We start from the raw sequence: 19,754 nt of genomic DNA on the forward strand, positions 1-19,754 counted from the left end.
ATACATGAAACTAATAATCCAAAATGTAAATAAACTAAATTTATAACTTAAAGATCATTTTGTTGTCAAATTTTGTGTTAAATATATTTGAGCATTAAAATTGAATAGTTTAAAAACGATTTTTGTTTTGCTTAACATTTAGAAATCTAAAACCTGATTTATGATGCATGCTACGTGATTATGATTATCTATAAATATAGTTATAAAACAGGACTTTCTAAATACTATATCTACAGTTCAGTTCCAGATAGACGTAACAACGAACCCTACACTCAAGAATTAACTCTTTATTTCATGTTGCCCTCTAACGGTTAAATTGGGAAAGTGCATGTGAAGAAGGTAAACCACAAAAACTGACATCATCGTGTTGCCTTCAAGTACACCAGGTTGAAGACGCTTTTTCTTATTCGAGAAATCATGGCAGTTGCTGAATCTTTAATTCAGTTTAGCCTAGTCAAAAAATATTTCACATATCCATAACAGATACCCATAACTACATTCTTCCTATCCATGAAAGGCATTTGATATCTGCAACGTCATTTCTCAGAGGACAAATTACGCCACTGCCCGTTTATGTGCATGGGACTCATCATTGAAGTTATTTGCAATTCATGTACAGATATCCGTAACCACTCAACAGACGAGTATTTTAGTTTTGCCTAGTCATAAAGAGCATTTCAGATATCCATAACGACATTCTTCCTATCCATAGAAGTCATTTCGTCCAGGACAAATTGCGTCAGTTTGCCCTATTTGTGCATGGGATTCGTCATTGCAGATATATACAATTCATGTGCAGATATCCGTAATTGAATTCTACATATAACGCCACTCAACTAGGTGAAATTAATATGTAAACACGAAATACGTTTTGTGTACATAAAACGTGATAACTCGTTCGCCGTTGCGCGTCAGGGCCGTTTGCGAATTTTCTGTTTACATCGCGAACGCATCACGCCCAATGACAGTGAGATACTTATGGAAGTTAGCAATAGCATCTTAGCCGAGAGGAGCATCACGGACGCTCGGCGACAAGCTTACCTCTACTATTTGTTAGAAAACAAGGTAAGAGCTAGTTGTATACACATTCACTGTTTTCAATATTATTTGAAAGGGGCGATTCTCAAGATAAATTTCACTTCCGTGTATAAAGCTAGCTAAATGTAAACGAAGCTGGTGGCTAAAGCTAACCTAGCTGGTAATTGGATTAGAATTTCGATTTATTCATCTTTCCATCAGTACCACTTTAAAAATGTTAAACATTAAAGTCCTGATGAATAAATTTAAGTTGAGTAGTACATATGGTATTTGTATGCATTAAATTTTGCGTGCCGACTAGTTTAAAATTATAAAATGTATTATAATCTGCATTGTAGTTCGGTTGCCCTAATTTCACATATGGCCTCCCTTTCTTTCTGACGGATTAGGTAAATGTCATTCTCAATTATTTCGCTTCATTGGGCAAATTCGATTTAACGTATTACCCTTGTGGGTGTGTTATGGATTAAATATAGTTGTTTTTCTGAGGCTGCTGTCATGTTCATTCAAAACAAGTGGACAAGAGTGTTGTTGACGGTCATACATTCATCTTGGTGGTATACAAAGAAGTGTTCGTGCCTTATTAGAAATAAATACTGAGACTGACATTAAACTGCAGATGTTGTCATAAAATTATAATTTTAGTATGGTAAAGTAATAGCTTCTCTTCCCTCGTAATATTAAGATTTTATTCAAGTTAATTTACATCTTTATTTTCATATAAAGAGAACTGCATTCTAATTAAATTACAAATTTCTCTCTCATATAGTAGCATTGCAATATTTCTTATTTGGTAATATTCTGGTTTTGTTCCCGTTTTCAAACTAAACTGTGACTATTTTCTTTTCTCTCTCACAATTCCTAAAAAGCGGACCTTTTCTCATTTATTAATTTATTATTAAATACATTTAATGCACCAAAAATTGAAATGTTTGTTATTTTCTGTAAATATATATGGTTTATTCTCATAAAAATATAACTGTCTTGTGTACATGCAACTTGTAAAATTTACTCCCACGAAGTAACAACTATTTTTCCTATAAAAATCAAACTTTCTTATTCTCCTGAAGTATCTGAATTTTATTTGCCGTATTATAACTTTATTTACCCACAGTAATTAATGTTTTATTCCTCTAACGTAAAAATATTTTCCTGTTAGTATTACGTTACTCCTGTAAAAAAAAATGCTAAAAATACGTTCTTTTAAAGTCAAACAAATCATAACAGTACATTCATTGACATATAATTATGACTTTTTCCTCATAAAATTGTGACTATAAATGTTTTCTCTTATTCCTATTTTAATATATTTTCTGAAAACTATTGTTTCATTCTAGCGACACATTTTTATTTAAATTTTTTTTCAACCTTCTCGATAATTGACTTTCCTTAATTCTTGTAAAATCTCACGCTAACGCGCTGCCATCACTGTACACTCTGATAAGTGAACGGCGAGCCGTTGCCATGACGACGCTAGACGACAAGCTCCTGGGGGAGAAACTGCAGTACTACTACAGCAGCAGCGAGGACGAAGGCAGCGATAACGAGGACGACGAGAGGGACGGCAAAACCATCCGAGACGGCGCCGCCACCGAGCCTGAGCTCGACTACAGCGCGGATGGCAGCGCAGTCAACACGGGTAGCTGCTCAAACACAATCCGATACAGCGAACCCCCACTATTCTTAGGGTTAAGGAACGAGCCCTGCCGTGTATAGTGAAAATCTGGGAGTGACTGAGGGGCTTGTAATTACTCATAAGTGCTACAAGATGTTAGCAAAGCAGAGAGGATCATAAAGCACCAATGCTATACAGTGATCTGCTAGGTCTGTTTTGGTCTAACTCTTGCCTAATTTCATTGTTGACCACTAGATGGTGTCACACTATCCATCCATCCATCCATTATCTGTACCGCTTCTCCTCACAAGGGTCGCAGGGCGTGCTGGAGCCTATCCCAGCTGTCTTTGGGCAGTAGGCGGGGGACACCCTGAACTGGTTGCCAGCCAATCGCAGGGCACACAGAGACAAACATCCGCACTCACAATCACACCTAGGGGCAATTTAGAGTATCCAATCAACTTACCATGCATGTTTTTGGAATGTGGGAGGAAACCGGAGTGCCCGGAGAAAACCCACGCAGGCACGGGGAGAACATGCAAACTCCACACAGGGAGGCCGGAGCCGGGATCGAACCCACGACCTCTGAACTGTGAGGCGGACGTGCTAACCAGTCGACCACCGTGCCGCCTCGGTGTCACACTAGTATGACTTAATTTTTAGATTTTTTTTAGATTTAATTGAAAATTAAATATATTGTGTTCAATGGGGAAATGTTTTTATTTACCCCAATATTTTTTAAAAATGGCCATTTTAGAGCTGTAATTTTAATACCGTGGTGCTGCGATATTTTCGCTCATAGTGATTATAGCGTCAGAATAGTGGGCCACGCCCACGTTTTGTATTATTTTAAAAGTGTTTTTAAAGAGTATGAAAATTGATGTTGTTTGTCGGCGGGCATTCAGGACCAAAGGGTGTGATCAATGACTGGAGGAAGTACAAGCAGCTGGAGGTGGAGCAGAAGCAGGAGCAGAAGAAGGAGATGGAGCGCCTGATCAAGAAGCTGTCCATGACGTGCCGCTCCGACCTGGACCTGGAAAAAGACAAGCAGAAGCAGAAGGAGCTGCAGGACAAAATCAAAGGCAAAGTAAGATGCGTCGCAGAGCAAAAGCGATAGCGTCCTCCTTCAGACTATGCGCCTTTTCCAGCGGTGTTTGTTTGTCCTCTTTTCAAATGCAACTCTTTCCAACAGGACCACATTTCAAGTTGTAACCCTTTCTCGTTCAAATAGGTTACTGCGAAGGTCAAAATGAAATATAAAGTCATTATTTTTGAAAAACTGGTGGATTTTACTGCTTAGCTCATATTCCACAAACGCAATATTAATCAGAATGCATTGTTTTTGACTTCAACCCAAAGATATTTTTTTCAAGAATATGTTCCCAGCAGGCCCACTAGTTGAAACGCGGCATTCTGATAAATTTTGCGTTTGTGGAATATAAGTTAAGCAGCAAAATGCACTCCTTTTTAGACATCTCGAGGGGCAGCGATTTTGTCTTCTGTCGACTGAAAATGACATCACGACTACTCACAACGATCAACCACGGCTGACCTGTTTTCTGAATCTAAGCCGTGACTGGTCCTTGTGAGCAGTTGTGATGTCATTTTCAGTCGACAGGAGTGACAAAATGGCCGCCCCGAGCGATGGCTAAAAACGAGTGTATTAACACTTATTCCACAAACGCAATATTTATCAGAATGCCCTATTTCAACTAGTGGGCTTGCATAGGACATATTCTTGAAAAAAAAAATGTTTGCGTTGACTTCGCTTTAAGGAAGCAAAAAAATAATCATTTTAATTATACGTGTACAATTAATTGGTTATCAAAGTTTTACTCTCCCTCAAAAAAGTCAGTCAAGCCCTAGTAAATACCAACTTCATGCTTCCAAAATGACCTTACTATTCTTGTCAATTAAATCTTTTTCTGTTAATCTTAAGATTTGAAGACTTTTTTTAAATAAAAAAAAATGTGAACTGAAAAATTATGACTTGTTTCCCTTTTAAAAAATGCAACTTTTTTTTCCCTCTATTTGAGAACTTTTAAAAATCTTTTTAAAAATCAACATTTCATTAGCATAAACACATGACAGCCGAACATTTTTGTGCGCGCAGATGACCATGCAGGAGTACAACATGCTCCAGCAGGAAGAGGACGACGAGGACTTCCTGCAGCACTACCGAGCGCAGCGCATGGAGGAGATGCGGCGGCAGCTGTACCGCGGCAAGCGCTTCGAACGCGTCCAAGAGCTGGCTGGCGGCGAGGACTTCCTGGAAGCGCTGGATGAGGAGGACAAGAACACGCCGGTCATGATCCACATCTACGAGCCCGACGCGGCCGGCTGCGAGGCCATGAGCGGCAGCCTGGCGTGCCTGGCGCGCGAGTACCCGCTGGTCAAGTTCTGCAGCGTGCGCAGCTCGCTCATCGGCACCAGCCCGCTCTTCCGGGACGGCGCTCTGCCCGCCCTGCTGGTCTACAAAGGCGGCGAGCTCATCGGCAACTTTGTGCGGCTCACCGACCAGCTGGGTGAGGACTTCTTCGCCGTGGACGTGGAGGCGCTGCTGCAGGAGTACGGCATGCTGCCCGACAAGGCCCCCGCCGTGGCCAAGGCGGTCCGCAACGGCGCCATCGTTCAGAGTCACCTCAGCGACGACGACGACGATTCTGACCTCGACATAGACTAAGAATGCTTTCTGGCGGATATCCTGCGTTCACTCTTTCCATGTCTTTTTTTTTTTTTTTTTCTCCTTGTAATAAGTACACACATTTCCCCCTCATAAATGTGCTAAATTTTGACATCAAATGACAATTTTCTTCTCGTAAGTTCATAACTTTCCATCAAAACATTTTTTACTCATAAATTACAGCCATTCCCTCTTAAATTTACAGTTATTCTCGTAAAACCATAGTTAATATTATTATGATTATTTTTTAAAACATCTAAATCTCCTAATATAACAATTAAATTGTCATAAATGAATAATGTTAATGTTGAGACTTTTGTCCTGTAAGTACAAACTTTTTTCCGCTTGGATCAACAATGAAAAATCAATGTTATTCACATAAATTGTCACACCTGAAATTATCCCGACTAATTTTCTCCTTTGTACCCACTTTTCCCTCCTTTTTACGTCTTACTTATATATACTGTAAAACTACTGAAATGGAAAATTTCATTCACATAAATGAATGACATTTTTTCAGTTGTTACAATTGAATTTTCCCCCAGAAATGTGCTACTTAAAAATACATTTTATTCTACCTCAATTTCAATATTATCTTAGTCAAATTGCATCCTTTCCCTAAATACAATTTTTTTCAAACCATTTTCTTCTAGCCATCTTTTCCCCCCCACCTCAATTTTGTAATTACAGTATTTCCTAGAAATACATGGTTCAACGCTTCTGACCTCGGCCTTTTTGTATCCGGACCATTACTTTTTTGTTGATGTTTGTTTTGTTTTTTAGAAACGAGCAACAGTAACCGAATCCTCCCCAAAATACACTGCAAAACAAAAACAATCATTCCAAGAAGTCATTTGCCCCCACAATTTTCAACAGTTCCCAGATGTGCTAATACCCTCCCCTCCATACTTTTTGACACCCCTGCTTAAGATGTGTGTTTTTTAGCTTGTAATAAATTCTTTTTTTTCCTCACAACCATTTGTGTACAAACTATTTCAAGTCCATTTTCCATAATATGTCGCCTGTAAACAAGTGATGAGTGTTTAACATGAGATTTGCTTGTCCCATTTTTCCTGCATCATGTTTGCTTGAATTGTTTTATCTATTTATTTGTGTCCAAATCACTTTCCTGCTTTGCATAGGAAGTCTTCAGCCCCCCAATGGACCTTATTTTGATTGTTTTCTAACTTTTGTATGTGCTGCAACGTTTTAGTAATTGTAGGAGGGTGAAAATAAATAAGACTTTTGACTCACTTGCTTGTTTTTTGTATGTAACTATGTAAATATTTGTGGGTTTGGGAATACTCAAATGAGGGACATTATTTTTTTCACCGAAACCTTCTAAATTGAGCTGTTTTTTGGGTTTTTTTTTTCATTTTTTATGCTCACAACTTCTCCATATTTGGAAAGTAATTGCTCACAAGGAGTAAGGATAAATGCTTCAGATTAACTGGATGGATTAAAATGATCCTAACCCTATACAGTGGAGGAAATGAGTATTTGATCCCCCATAGATTTTTTTAAGTTTTCATACTGAGAAATTAATAAACAGTCTCTGAATTTTATGGCAGCTTTATTTGCACAGTGATAGATTATCCCCCCCCCCCCCCCCCCCCCCAAAAAAAAAAAATTAAGAAAAGTACATGAAATGAAAAATAAACATTTGCATTTCATTGAGGGACAAGTCAAACGCACTACCTACTGAGAAAGGTAGAGAAAGGGATTCTATATTCACTGTAACATAAAGTAGTGAAAAATGAACACCTACGAAATGGCACCACTCCAACGACTCACCACTTTATCATCCGAATGGACCGCGAACCAGTCAGGTGGTTCGTTCAGGTAAGGAAGCAGTTGCAGCTTCATATTTAATATGTCACGTGATTTGAATCAAGCTTAGAAGAAGAGTTTCCTTGGAAATCTTTGTCATTGTTTCGAAACACGTTTTGAAGCTTGAGTGTCAAGCGGCCATCATCAGTAATATGTGTTCTTACCTGGCTAAAGTGTAGTGAAGTTGATTGAAAAGCAACAATGTGTGCCAATGCTAGTTTCTAAAATACTTAAAGATGGAAGTCAACGCAAACATTTTTTTTTCAAGAATATGTTCTATATACACCCACTAGTTGAAAGAAGGCATTCTGATAAATATTGCGTTTGTGGAATAAGAGTTAATCCACCAATTTCTAGCCATCTCTGGGGGGCCGGCCATTTTGTCACCTCTGTTGTCACCTCAGTTGCCACTTAAGGGATTTACTGTAATTATAATAATATATATTCATATAGTGAGTTAAGATATTATTTGCCATTTTTATTCCCAGAGGATTAAATATGCCTGTGCTGTGTTCACGTTTGTTGCTCCACCGTTTGAGTTCAAAGGTCTGTTGCTTAAAACATCACGACTACTGATGCCAATCCCTAGCGCATCACTGGCATTTCCCATTATTTGTTAGCGCTGGGCTAAAATGACTCTGAATCGCAGTTGTTTCATCTACAAACTGTGTAATTCTTTATTTTATGTTGATTTTGACAATCAACTTAAATTAGGAATGGCATTAAATTGTTCCAGCCGCTTTTTTTTTTTTTTGAAGAATTGTACACTAGCTGCTGAACCGCTGCGTACAGTGAAGGGAGTGCGGTTCATTGCCTCCATACAGCGCTCATAACTCAACATCGCATTCGCAAATCCGAGAGAGAAATTGTCCGAATGACTGCTTGTATGGCGAAAACTTGCTTGTGGGGACATTCGTTTCTGAAGACACCGCAGTTGTTGGGGCTCTGGAGTGTCTGGCCATGCTTAATTAATGCTGCAATTAGCCAGTCGTGCCCTTACACACCCTGACACTCATTTGAAGTCTGGACGAGAGGCTGAAAGTCTACACTGAGCTTTAGTGGATGCACAGATTTCTACCAATTCATAGTAACCCTCGCCCTAAAATGTCTTCTTTATGTCGGAAAAAAAAGTTTGTTTTGACAAAAATCAACCACATTTCCCATGCGTGCCAGCGCGTTGTGTCGTGAAATCCTGAGCCGTCCTTGTAGTAGCTTAAGTAGCTTCAGTCACACAAACAACAATAATTTTCTTACTGTATCTATTTATATAGAACGTTATTTTTTGATACTAGTAATAAATAATAGAACAACGTATCTATATAATCCAAGGTATTGCTTCAAATTCAAAGTAAAGAACACATCTGTGAGTTATCTCATTTAAAACACATTTGAGCAAGGAGCGTGCCTGTCACTTTCGGGCAGCCAATGGCTACAGTCCACATTGGGTTGTTATGTGACGTCGAGACATCGGCCAATAGTAACTCTCCATACTTACGTCGTCGGCCAAAATCTGACAGATAAAATGGCGTCCGGAAAGTTTTTGTCTTTTCCATTCAAAAGCAGACTAGGATGGCTCCAAAGCGGTCTCGAAACGCAGCTCATGTCCAGAATCAGGAGGAATTAAGCAGGGTATTACGCAGTCGCAAAATGACTCTGTTCATTCAGCAAGTTGAGAAAGAAGGTTAGACGACGTGAAGTCGGCTCCTATTTACTCATTGTCGGTGTCTCAGTGAATGTATTTTCCAATTATGATACGCAGCGCAAGAGCGAATGAATGAACTGGAGAGCAGACTTGACAACTTATTGGCAAATGTCGACCAAGTGTTCAAAGTGGAGCTGATGAAGTTGCCGCCCTCGATTCGAAAGATGCGAGTTGGGGATTGGACTGGTGAGTCGGAGTCTCTTTACTGAGTCGAGATTCAGACTCACTTTCCTGCGATTAAGGGTTTCGTTTGCGCCATATTGGATGTGTCCATAAAATAATAATCAGTTCAAACTCATTTTAGTTCAGGGACCACCATTCATCACAAATTTTATATCTAGTGGGCGGGACCAGTATCGTTGTGTCCTAATCTAAAATTAAGGTAAACATTTTATTTGGGGGTTCACCAAAAACATGTAGGAAACATTTTGAAAATATTCAGCTATATTATATTGTTGCAAATCTTAAATCACATGAGCAAACTATTAACAAATGAGTGCAATTCCAACAATATTATGAACCAGTGTTTTCATTTATACCATAAATGAATTATGAATTATCAAAATAGCTGCCAATTAATTTGAACATTGATTAGTTGTCGAGTTATCACATCACTCAAAAAGAAAAAAGAAAACAAGTAGCCCTTTGCATTTATCAGTACCCAATAAATTGACTCTGTTTCAAAAAGTTTGGCGAGTACATCAGCCCCTCTTGTGATGTGAATAAGAAATAATTGCCCTACCTAGGTCACAAAAGGTCACTATCTTCTCAGCCATAAATCCTGGTGGGGTTTGGTCGACCTCGGTTGTCATCTGCTAAAAAAGTTTACAATTACATTGGTGCATCGCTACAACTTATTAGTATAAAAAAGATTAATTTCTCTACAACGTCTAAATGGGTATTGTGTCAGAGTATTTGGAAGTGATATGTCTCAACTGCACTTGGCCAAGTCCAATATGGTGGCAACAATGACTTAAAATTCAGTGCTCAAGGGGCCATTTATACATGTTTTGTCATGCTCTTTTTGTTCCCTTTTGGCAGAAGAAACGTCAGCCAGCGAGGTGTCGTTAGTCGTGCAGGTGAGCGGCTGTGTGACTGTCATGTCATCTAGCGGCGAGTACAAGTAATGAAAAGTCTCTTATGTGGTGTGATTGCAGCAGCAGGAGTCCTCTGAGATGAAGCAGCACACCCTCAAGAGGGTGCCCAGCAGAAGAGGTGATATTTTTATTTGGGCTATGAATTGTTGTTTTTATTAGGGCCAAACCGATGAATCAGCTGTGGTTTTAATTGGCCCATGTTAAATCTTTTAAAATTGGCAAATCAGATTTTTATTTTTTTTATTTACTGTTGAATTACGGAGTTTCTTCTTTTTTTTTTTTTTTTTTTTTTTTTTTTTGTAAAACACATTACAGCCTAAGATATAGATAATTATGTTCATTACGTTTGTGTTCTCCCTGTGTGTTTTTGGAACCTCTGTTTTCCAAAAACGCATATTGGCAGTCTATCAGTGTTTTTATGAGGATTTTTGTGGGTGAAAAAAAAAATCCCCAATGCACTTCAATGGGCATGAATTATATGCAGATTTTCGCTATTTGGTCCCTATACACTGTACAATGAAGATAGACCCGTGCATTCTATACATGCATGCATGCATATGAACGTTTAATTTAAAAACATTTTTTTAATCCTTTTGAAGGAAAATCAGCTGATCCCGCTCCTCGATCCCGTTTGACTCGAACGAATTCTGGCAAGACATCCAAGGTACAGAAGCGAAACTTGCTTCAGCCTATCACCGTAACATTGATTGTGCCTTTTTGTATTTTTGTTGTTGTTTTAGGAGGCCAAAGGAGCAAAGGAAAGAACGCCTACAATTGGCAGTATTAGCGCAGGAAATCTGAGGTACATCTCGCAGTGTGTTTGGACCGTGTTTGCATGTCACTTGTATATGAAGTCACACACATCTCCGCAGGGATTCCACGACCGCCGTAACAGGACGCCGCTTGACAAAGCCCAGCTATGTGTCGGCCAAACAGAAACTCAGGTATTTGGGTTTTGGCGGTATGATACAGGGCTGGACAGCTAATGGATTTTATTCATTTATTAATGAAGTAAATCGGTCATTTAAAATGGTTAAAAAAAAAAAAACAGTACAACTCTGTCTCCCCAACTGTCTTTGAACTTCTTTCAAAATAATTGCTGAAAATGTGCAAAGTATTTAGAAACAAATCCCTGGATTCACTTGACAGGGTCTGAGATTTTATTTTAAAGCGGAAAGTGGAAGCCACCTTTTTTTTTTTCTTTTTTTTTTCTTTTTTTTCTTGCCTATCTAGGTCTGTGGTCTCCACGGGCGATTTGGAATGCTCAGTGGCCGGATCTGCAGCGCACATCACCGTAACCACGGGGCGCGGACAGGTACCGGTGGGGGTCCGGTGACCACTAGGGATCTGCGTGCTAGCTGTAACTCGGGGCTCGGCAGACTAGTTTGAAATAAAATATCAAATCATTTATAAGGGAACATCTAGTCTGACCTTGAGTCATGGGGGACAAACTTGAAAAAACAAAAGATGAGTAGCGGTTAAATGTGTAAATGCCCAAAGATAGTCATCAAATGTCAGTTTAAAGTAGTTATTGCTGAAAGAAATATTGCCCTCAACAGAATTGTATTTTATGAAAATATTTGGACTCCACGTTACCTGATCCAAGTATATTTTGATAAGTGATTTTTTTTTTTTACTTTAAAATGGGCAACTTCATAATAGGGATATACATGGCAGTTATGCATTTGTTTCAAACTAAACAAATGTCATGAATCTACCTTCTATGGAGCTAATGTTGGTTTGTCTGTTTTACTTGATGGCAGACCATATGCTTTTCTGAAGACAACAAGGACCAAATCAACTTTGACTTGTTGGACGAAGTGGCGTTGTGTCGAGTGAAGGAACTTTCGGTTAGGTGGCGCCGCAGCACGCCGTTTTTTTTCTTATTTTTGAGCATGGTTAACACTTTCTGTCTGGCTTCACAGAAACTGATTCAATACGTGTCGGGAAGAGGCCGTTCCCACAGTTGAGGCACCGTTTCTCTTTTTAAAATGGTTTTACATCCTTTACCGTCTTTAATGTCTTTTGTTATTTTGATTATTTGTTATAATAAAGTTAATTATTGACACAATGTGTGGATGTGGAAAGTGCATAACCCTGTAAAAGAGGACATTTGCTCAGCTTCAGAAAACGGGTGATCTGTGATTGGTCGTTACCTGAGCCCTGAGCACTCGTGATGTCATTTTCGGTCGACAGAAGTGACAAAATGGCCGCCCGAGAGATGGCTAAAAATGCGTGAGTTTTGCTGCTTAACTCATATTCCATATTAATCATATTGCCTTGTTTCAACTAGCAGCCCTGCATAGAACATATTCTTGAAAAAAATGTTTGGGTTGACTTCCGCTTTAAAATACACATTACAACTATTTTTGTTGACCTAGTCTAGCAATAAATAGTTTTCCTGCTCTGTATCCTACCCAAGAGCATACTTTTTCTTTTATTTTTCCCCCCAAGTGGATCTTTTGTTTATTGCTTGAATAAGCTCAAGCAAGCCGCGGTCACCATCATGGTCATCAGGACCAGGCTGGGCCGGCTGTGGAGAGGCGTGGCCGAACCGTGCAGGTCACGTCCGCAGAAGGTGTGTTCGAGAAGCAGAAGGGTCTCTGCACTCACACCTAGTGGCAAAAGTAGAATAATAATTTTTCAATCAATTTGATGATGATGATGATGATGATGGGATACACACCCCGCTGTGACCACTCTTCCCAGAGATGCTGGATGTCTTTGTTGTGATGCTCGTAGTGCTCATGTGTCGGGTCTACAAACACACAAGAGCTGAATGCACACAGGCGATGGGGATACATTAAAACATTAAATGCAATTTTGGTGTAATATCAATAAATGATTAAAATTCAGTTAAGACAAAGAGAGCGGAATCGGGTTTAGTGCAGATATGTTAATTTGGTGGGTTTTTTGGATTTAAAAAAAATGGCTTGCTGTAGTAGATAAAATGTTTAGAATTACATTGTGGCATTAAAGAAATGCAGACAGTAAAATGGCATTCTATTATTTATAAATAACTATATTGAATTTTAAATGTGATTTACAAAAACGTAAAAAAATCAGGCATGCATCAGAAGTAAATTCCGTGGGTTTTAGGAAAGTGTTAAAATGCTGATAAGGTCAACATCACAAAAGTATATTAAAAAAAAAACGTAAACTAAAAATACAAACATTTAAATAGAATAAAATTAATATGGCGTGAGACTGAGCTAGCTACAGAGTAAATTAGGTGATTTTTGGGAAAATAATGACTTGCTAACAAGGAAAAAAAAAAATTAAAAATGTCAGATAAAATATTTCAAATAAAAATGTAAATGGCATTAAATCCAGTGTGAGATTTATCATATTTAAATCTGTGGATTATAGGATCATAGCAATAAACGCTGGCTGCCGGGGAGGATTAGAGACGGAGATGACATGAATAGGAAATGAAAAACACACACCCTATATGTGAAGTGCTGTTTTTACCCTCGTGGGCTCCACATTTCACAAAACCAGTTTCATTATTCTTTAAAAGGCAGATATGAATTACTCTATTCCTGTTTTTCTTCACGGCTTCTACATTGCAGGAGAGACTAAAAGAGGACGTGTTACCATTGGAGTGATGCCAGAGCATGCGTCGAAGCTTCCCGAGGGCTTGCGTGAGGTTCTCCAGCTGGTCGTGGAGGTGGATGTTCTCCTCGATGAGCTCGTGGATGGTGTCCTGCAGCTCAAAAGCGTCTCCCGGCAGCAGTAGCAGCATGTGCACGGTGACGAGGGGAAGCGACACCGACGTGGGCCTCATGGTCGGCGACACGCGGGAAAGAGATTTGCTGGCCGCGATTGATTTGTGTGTTGCGTTTTAACACGAAAGGGGAGGAGGGGAGGCTCGACTTTCCAGCGCGATGGATGGAAAGCTGCCGGCGGGCCTGTTGCAAAAATCCATCCTGGGGTTCAACATGGGATGCTGATTTTGTGTACGTGAAAGCAATGTTTCCAAACGTTGTCAAAAGCACACAAAAAAGGACATGAAACAAGTTTGGGTTTTTTTTTTCCAAACAAAAAGCTTTTATTTTGCATTATGGGGCTTGTCCATTTATGCGGTCTTTGCAGCCCTGGTGCGTTTCTTCTTGACCACCACAGGCTTCTGGCTCTTCAGAATGGCGCTAGCACGACGCAGGGCGGCCTGGAGGGGATGACAAACAAATGACAATCGGGCTAATGATGGAAACAATTTTTCTTTTTTCTTCCAAGAGCATTGCTGACCATGCGCAGGTCCTTCCTGTAGTTGTTCTTGCGGATGATGTGCCTCAGGCTATTGAGAGTTGCGCGGGCGTTCTTGTTGATGGTGATCTTGTTGTAAGAAGTGGCCGGCTTGTTCTGACCTGAGAAACCCCCAAAATAGTCATTATAGCATGCAAGCTAACTTCTTTCCGAGAGCTTGCGTACACAAGTAGGTAGCCATTTTTTTTCAGTCCAGTGTCCGAATGTTTAGTTAGCTTTTGCTTCAAAATGTCACACATTTGTCAGCTCTACAGATACCACGTTTGTGGTGTGTATTGTTAATTGGGCTTTGCACAAAAAAAAAAGTAACTCTCGCAAAGCCCTTACCTGCGCGCTTCTTGATCACAACGACGACTCCTTTTCCGTCAGCCGCCGGCTGCACGCCCACCGTCTTCTTGTGCACCAGCCCGTTGAAGCGGAACGAGTTCCTGGACTTCAGATTGTTGGCCTCCTGCCAACAGAACATTAGCAGTGACGCACACTTCACACACGTTGCTATACAGCTAACCCCTGCAAATTTTCCATTTCCACACTCGCTAATTTTTCGGTACCATAGCAATCTGTATATTTTTATACGCTTGCATATTAGCGGAGGAGTAACTCTCATAGGACACCGGCTGATAGGTTCTTATGGGTTTGACACCAGAGAAAGGTAGGTAATGTTAGATGCTAATGCTGAAGGCTAACGTTTATCTTCCTGAGCTACAACATTTAGAGGGAGTGTGAAAAGCTAACACTGAAGGAACTGTAGTTGGGCACTTTGCGTACCTTGCGTTACTGTTCACGGCGTCTGATTAGCTTTTGACTTCCACCACTGCAAAGAGCAACTTTGGCCTTTCTCATCATAATCTTGAGATGTTTAACCTAACACATTTCTCCAGGAATTGGAATCTTTGAGTTGCGAAACATCCTCACACTTGATTTTAAATTTTAATAAAATCACCTGTAAGCTATTCATCTTAAAGGGCAATGTTGAAATACGAATTTGGAATTGTATCAGTGTTTTGGTGTCATACTTTGAAGGATATATAAAGGTCACAATTTCACATGACTCACAGTGCTGTAGGTCTGTCCGTTCCTCTTGAGGAGGAAGCTGGAGCAGTTCCTGATCACCATCCACTGCAAATGGGACGACATGATGAACCTAGACAGACAATATTTGATGAGGTTCCATTCAACTACATCAGGCTGCTATTTCCTGTAAGTCCACATTTTACACACACACTCATTCAATTGATACATTCATTAAAAAAGTACCCCATCAGCTGTTTTACCACGTTAACATTGAGAATTATTTACCAAATTACACGAAACCCCCACATTCCAAAATACAACTGCCAAGCAATATTTAAACTCCCTTTATCATTTTTATTGTTTCGACCGAAAAATCGGCACATTAAAGACATCTTGCGAACTACTCTTACTCCAAAAAATTTCAACTTCAAACTGATGTTCTCAAACAAGGCTTTTCTCAAATTCCCAAAAGCTTATAACCACCCCCTTCCACATTTCATGACTAATTATTAAGTCTCATATTTTACATTTCAATTACAATTAGTTCAATCGTATTTCAGTTCAACAAACAATTACAACGAACGCCGTAATGCAAAACTGACAGGCAGTCAACGAGCACCCTGATATTAATTATTGGGAGTAAACACAAGGACAACGTGTGGTGGGGATTCCCTAGCTAGAATTAATATTTTTAAAGGTACATAAACACATATTTATAAACTGTGTGGTGGCTCATAGAAGCCCGTTTGCTAGTGCTAGCCCCGCACGGCGAGGCCTACGCAACACGAGGTATTTTCCGCTTTTCCACTACATGCGTCCACTTGCTATTATCTTAGGGGGTTAAATAGTCAACCCAGCAATAGTATCGTACACAAATGTTCCAAACAGATGTTGAAAAAGAATGAATTTTATGTCGTTAATGAGCAGCTGCTAACAGCCAATGTAACCACGTTACCTTTTAGCGGAGGAAAAGGAGCAGAGAAGGCGGAAACCGCTTTACCCCAGCTCAAGCAAGCGATCAATCCGCGCTTTTTGTTTAATTTTTGAAAATAACAACTGGCAGACTATAATTTGCTTTTAAATTGTCTATATTCGTATAAAACCTAAGTATACATGACTTTGATATTATAAAAACGTTAAAAAATAAATATCCGGGTCTATTTTATCATCACAGCAGCGGATGAACAAATCTCTATTTCTCGCGTCCTTGGGTCTTTACGTCATCATTTTGCGCCTCTTGTTTATGCCCGGCCAGTCGATGTACAAGTTCCGAGCCTAAGGGAAGGTTACAAGGAAAAAAAGTACACGATTGCACGTCAAGATGGGTAAATAAACGAATACTAAAGAAAAAGCGTGGTTAGCCCTCAATGATACTATCAAATCCCCAAATTGACGAAATGGTAAAACTCGCAAGAAACTGACACAATTTGGTGTAACGTGACCTATCCTCAAATGTAAGTAGTTATATTTTATTTACATGTGACTTTTCATGAGACTAAGAGAGGATTCACAAATTGCTCCATATAGATTATAGAATACAGTAAGCTCAAATGCGGAAACAACATTTTACGATTGTTGTGAAAAATATTAAATCAAACCCATTATAAAAGTAAAGCAATAGTTAAGTGGAAGGCCTGCTAAAACAAAGATGTTTTCACCTATTTTTTTTTACATATATTTGACATATATTAATGTCAAATGTCCATTGAACAGACAGTAATGACCTCAAAAGGTATGCATTCCACAATTTGTGGCCAATGGACTGCAAGTCTCAATCACCTTTAGTTTGAATCTTGTTTGAGGGACAAAAGGCAGACGACAGTGATGTGAGGAAACATGGAGAACGAGGACGACGTGGAGACGCTTGGTGAGCAGCTATACACTCGTATTTTCCCCAAACACAGCGAGCACGCTGGGAAACTTACAGGTGAGGGTGACTGTCATGTATGTTTCCTTCAGAAATAGTGATTAACATGCATGCATGTGTTTTTCCTTTCAGGGATGCTGCTGGAACTTCCTGCACCTGTTCTGAGTAGGATGCTACAGGATGAGGCCATGCTCGCAACGGCTGTGGAGAAAGCAGTTCGAGCCCTGCAGGTGGATTTGCACCAGGTGCCCAGGTACATGAAAAAAAACCCTGGATGATAACCATACAGAAAAGCAAAAAAGAGGTTGGATATTATTTAGAAAAGAAGTTTATGTTTCACATTTTAGAGAAGAAGTCGTCCATTCTCAAGGGAAAAGTAATTGATTATTAAATACAGTCTTATGTTTTTGAGATTGAAGTGCTTTATCTATTATTGGCAAAAATTGTCTACATTTTGTAGGTAAATAAAAATAAACATTTAGATTGATGTATTTTCTAGAAAAAAAGTTATTTTTATGGATAAAATGATTCATAATTTCCTCCCAAAATTCCTTATTTTCAAGTTTTTCTTTTATTTTTTATAAAAAGGTCCATATTAATCAAGATTCAAGTCATAATATGAAAAGAAATCCATGTATTTTGAGAAAAAAAGTTTTATATTATTTAGATAAAAAGCCATACTTTTTTAGATTAAAAAAATATGTATATTTACAACAGAAAATGTCGTATTATCTTAGAATAGAGTCATAAATTATCAAGATACAAAGTTGCATATTTTCGAGAAAGTTGTAATACTAGTAAAGTCAACAGTTTCAACAAATAAAGTCATAATATGAGAGGAAGGTTGTATTTTTTTAGAGGAAAACAACCACGTCTTTTCATTATGAGTTGTTTATTTGATTTTTTTTTAATGAAGTGTACTTTTTCAAAAAAAATAAAATCATAATATTACAAGAATAAAGTTGTGTATTTTTTATGAATTTTTAAAAAATATTTTAAACATTAAAGTACGTAATATATTTCCAAGATAAAAAATTGGATATTTACGAGATTCAATTCAAGAATGAAATGAAATACTAGCTTTTTTTTTTTTTTTTTTGCACATTAACATCAGTTTATTGTCTGATATCCTGGTATCCTAGCTTCACTGTTTTGTAATATTACAACTTTAATCTTGAATGTATAGGATTTTCTCAAAACATTTTTCTTTTTCTTTAAAATATGAATTTATTCTCACAAGAGTGTGGCTTTAATCCTGTAGTGTCATTTCTTAATTGTAGCCTCAATACTATTTTGACTGTTGCAGCAAAATGACAAGTAAGGAAGAAGACGATGGCTCCGTTTCTTCTGACTCTTTGGGCGAGCACCTTTTTGACCTGGTGGACGTTTACAACACTGGATACTCACAGAAGATCACAGGTTTCAACAATATCGTCCGCATTTTATGTCCGACTTGAAATCACCTGACGGAAACCCGGTTGTGTTTAATTCCACAAGGCATGCTACTGGAGCAGCACAAGGAAGCCGTGTTAAAGCTTCTTTCGGATCCCGAACAGCTGGAAGAGCAGCTCAACGCGGCACTCCAAACCTTACAACAGTAAAGTCCCTTTTGCTCATGGGTGCACAGACTACAAAACTTTGGCCAATTTTTGTATAGCGTGACTTTAGGGCCATTGTGTACTCACACGCGCGTGCGTGCACGTGCAGGCGGCGCGCCGAAGAGACCGACGTAAGCGACGCGTCGGACGCAGAGGACGCGGAGGGATTGGGAGAGAAGCTCTTCTCACGGGTGGAGGAACTGGACCAGCTTCGCGCGCATGAAATTACCGGTGAGCCAAAGAGACAAGTCACAAAATAGCAAAAATCCATAAATAATCGAGAGCCGCTCCGAAAACAGATTGCATATAAATTCAACAAGACCTTTTTTTTTTTTAATCCAAAAACTTGACATTTGAACACGGTTGTGTGGATGATTAAATTATGCCGTTGTCTTTTGCTGTTTTTTTTTTTTCTCCGATTATAATTAGAAATTGGATTTTGGGGGGAGGGAAGAAACCGGGACGTTTTATTTCCTTCCTGGTTCGTGTTTACGTTTTTTGTGCGTGCAGGTATGCTGTTGGAGATGGACGCGGATGTTCTCCGCCAGCTGCTTCGAGAGCGCACCATGCTGGAGGCTGCTGTTCACAAAGCACAAGCGGCCCTCAGCACATGAAATATTTGAACATTTGGAGGGTAAAAAGTTGAAGCAGGTGTGCTTATAGCGAGTCTAATGATGGGTAAATAATGTGTTGCAGCTGTGTGATGGACTGAAATGTCATCGACTGTGACTTGTTGCAATTCTGGGATTGAATTAAACCATGTTGCAAGGTTTGTTTTTCTGACCTTGTGTCAACAATTTGCACATATTGTGATGTACTTTATAATGTATTTGACGTTCTGTTTAGTACCGGGGGAAAAAGGTCGACCACAAAAATAGGTCGGCACAAAATCTTTGCCATGACGTTTCCAGTATGCATATTAGTCCAACCAAGTAAATCTTTAATCTGCCAATTTCTGAAAGTGTGTGTGTGTGAGTGAGTCCTTCTGCACTTTTCCCCCCCTCTGTGATGTAACAGTGGGGCTAATTAACCACTCCCATACCC

The 19,754-nt window shown here is 39.2% G+C and overlaps 5 protein-coding genes across 13 annotated transcripts; 3 read left to right on the forward strand and 2 right to left on the reverse strand.

Moving 5' to 3' along the window:
- Positions 1 to 639: 639 nt before the first annotated feature.
- Positions 640 to 6,589, forward strand: pdcl (phosducin-like). Its single transcript, XM_086053051.1, has 4 exons — positions 640 to 1,065; positions 2,484 to 2,677; positions 3,559 to 3,740; positions 4,767 to 6,589. The coding sequence occupies exons 2-4, from the start codon at positions 2,503 to 2,505 to the stop codon at positions 5,334 to 5,336; spliced, it is 927 nt and encodes a 308-aa protein (XP_085909177.1). The 5' UTR covers positions 640 to 1,065; positions 2,484 to 2,502; the 3' UTR covers positions 5,337 to 6,589.
- Positions 6,590 to 8,673: 2,084 nt separating this feature from the next.
- Positions 8,674 to 12,036, forward strand: cdca9 (cell division cycle associated 9). Of its 4 annotated transcripts, none has more exons than XM_086053056.1 (10): positions 8,674 to 8,847; positions 8,926 to 9,054; positions 9,913 to 9,947; positions 10,029 to 10,083; positions 10,565 to 10,629; positions 10,706 to 10,767; positions 10,838 to 10,909; positions 11,199 to 11,280; positions 11,729 to 11,815; positions 11,891 to 12,036. In XM_086053056.1, the coding sequence occupies exons 1-10, from the start codon at positions 8,736 to 8,738 to the stop codon at positions 11,933 to 11,935; spliced, it is 744 nt and encodes a 247-aa protein (XP_085909182.1). In that variant the 5' UTR covers positions 8,674 to 8,735; the 3' UTR covers positions 11,936 to 12,036. The 4 variants fall into 4 exon arrangements, with proteins under 4 accessions (XP_085909182.1, XP_085909181.1, XP_085909180.1 ...); XM_086053055.1 differs by having other exon boundaries at positions 8,675 to 8,847; positions 9,910 to 9,947; XM_086053054.1 differs by having other exon boundaries at positions 8,675 to 8,847; positions 10,026 to 10,083.
- On the reverse strand, positions 10,952 to 13,883 carry LOC147135666 (uncharacterized). The gene is made up of 3 exons (XM_086053064.1): positions 13,563 to 13,883; positions 12,652 to 12,723; positions 10,952 to 12,580 (listed from the first exon to the last, which is right to left on the reverse strand). Exons 1-3 carry the CDS (start codon positions 13,750 to 13,752, stop codon positions 12,432 to 12,434), a joined length of 411 nt encoding a protein of 136 aa, XP_085909190.1. The 5' UTR covers positions 13,753 to 13,883; the 3' UTR covers positions 10,952 to 12,431.
- On the forward strand, positions 13,288 to 19,513 carry LOC147135667 (uncharacterized). 5 transcript variants are annotated; one of them, XM_086053060.1, is made up of 7 exons: positions 13,288 to 15,431; positions 17,031 to 17,112; positions 17,245 to 17,365; positions 18,419 to 18,531; positions 18,610 to 18,709; positions 18,820 to 18,941; positions 19,221 to 19,513. In XM_086053060.1, the coding sequence occupies exons 2-7, from the start codon at positions 17,082 to 17,084 to the stop codon at positions 19,322 to 19,324; spliced, it is 591 nt and encodes a 196-aa protein (XP_085909186.1). In that variant the 5' UTR covers positions 13,288 to 15,431; positions 17,031 to 17,081; the 3' UTR covers positions 19,325 to 19,513. The 5 variants fall into 5 exon arrangements, with proteins under 5 accessions (XP_085909186.1, XP_085909187.1, XP_085909185.1 ...); XM_086053061.1 differs by lacking the exon at positions 13,288 to 15,431 and adding an exon at positions 16,178 to 16,570; XM_086053059.1 differs by lacking the exon at positions 13,288 to 15,431 and adding an exon at positions 16,179 to 16,699 and having other exon boundaries at positions 17,057 to 17,112.
- Positions 13,986 to 16,246, reverse strand: rpl28 (ribosomal protein L28). 2 transcript variants are annotated; one of them, XM_086053062.1, is made up of 5 exons: positions 16,201 to 16,246; positions 15,288 to 15,375; positions 14,559 to 14,682; positions 14,214 to 14,332; positions 13,986 to 14,133 (listed from the first exon to the last, which is right to left on the reverse strand). In XM_086053062.1, exons 2-5 carry the CDS (start codon positions 15,366 to 15,368, stop codon positions 14,044 to 14,046), a joined length of 414 nt encoding a protein of 137 aa, XP_085909188.1. In that variant the 5' UTR covers positions 15,369 to 15,375; positions 16,201 to 16,246; the 3' UTR covers positions 13,986 to 14,043. The 2 variants fall into 2 exon arrangements, with proteins under 2 accessions (XP_085909188.1, XP_085909189.1); XM_086053063.1 differs by lacking the exon at positions 16,201 to 16,246 and adding an exon at positions 16,117 to 16,141.
- Positions 19,514 to 19,754: the final 241 nt, after the last annotated feature.

This window comes from Filicampus tigris, chromosome 15 (assembly GCF_054856515.1).
Source record: "Filicampus tigris isolate MCC_2025a chromosome 15, RoL_Ftig_1.0, whole genome shotgun sequence".
In the NCBI taxonomy this organism is placed as follows: Eukaryota; Metazoa; Chordata; class Actinopteri; order Syngnathiformes; family Syngnathidae; genus Filicampus; species Filicampus tigris.

Excerpts from the sequence above, each read along its gene's own strand:
- pdcl (XM_086053051.1), top strand. The coding sequence starts at position 2,503 with ATGACGACGCTAGACGACAAGCTCCTGGGGGAGAAACTGCAGTACTAC. Across the intron at positions 2,678-3,558 it reads TGGCAGCGCAGTCAACACGG|GACCAAAGGGTGTGATCAAT; the intron begins GTAGCTGCTCAA and ends GCGGGCATTCAG. Across the intron at positions 3,741-4,766 it reads AGGACAAAATCAAAGGCAAA|ATGACCATGCAGGAGTACAA; the intron begins GTAAGATGCGTC and ends TTGTGCGCGCAG.
- cdca9 (XM_086053052.1), top strand. The coding sequence starts at position 8,736 with ATGGCTCCAAAGCGGTCTCGAAACGCAGCTCATGTCCAGAATCAGGAG. Across the intron at positions 9,948-10,025 it reads AGGTGTCGTTAGTCGTGCAG|CAGCAGGAGTCCTCTGAGAT; the intron begins GTGAGCGGCTGT and ends GTGTGATTGCAG. Across the intron at positions 11,816-11,890 it reads GTCGAGTGAAGGAACTTTCG|AAACTGATTCAATACGTGTC; the intron begins GTTAGGTGGCGC and ends CTGGCTTCACAG.
- LOC147135666 (XM_086053064.1), bottom strand. The coding sequence starts at position 13,752 with ATGAGGCCCACGTCGGTGTCGCTTCCCCTCGTCACCGTGCACATGCTG. Across the intron at positions 12,724-13,562 it reads GCTCTGGCATCACTCCAATG|ACCCGACACATGAGCACTAC; the intron begins GTAACACGTCCT and ends GTGTGTTTGTAG. Across the intron at positions 12,581-12,651 it reads GGAAGAGTGGTCACAGCGGG|GTGTGAGTGCAGAGACCCTT; the intron begins GTGTGTATCCCA and ends TTTTGCCACTAG.
- rpl28 (XM_086053062.1), bottom strand. The coding sequence starts at position 15,368 with ATGTCGTCCCATTTGCAGTGGATGGTGATCAGGAACTGCTCCAGCTTC. Across the intron at positions 14,333-14,558 it reads TGTGATCAAGAAGCGCGCAG|GTCAGAACAAGCCGGCCACT; the intron begins GTAAGGGCTTTG and ends GGGGTTTCTCAG. Across the intron at positions 14,134-14,213 it reads ACAGGAAGGACCTGCGCATG|GCCGCCCTGCGTCGTGCTAG; the intron begins GTCAGCAATGCT and ends CATCCCCTCCAG.
- LOC147135667 (XM_086053057.1), top strand. The coding sequence starts at position 17,082 with ATGGAGAACGAGGACGACGTGGAGACGCTTGGTGAGCAGCTATACACT. Across the intron at positions 17,366-18,418 it reads GATTTGCACCAGGTGCCCAG|CAAAATGACAAGTAAGGAAG; the intron begins GTACATGAAAAA and ends TGACTGTTGCAG. Across the intron at positions 18,710-18,819 it reads GCACTCCAAACCTTACAACA|GCGGCGCGCCGAAGAGACCG; the intron begins GTAAAGTCCCTT and ends GTGCACGTGCAG.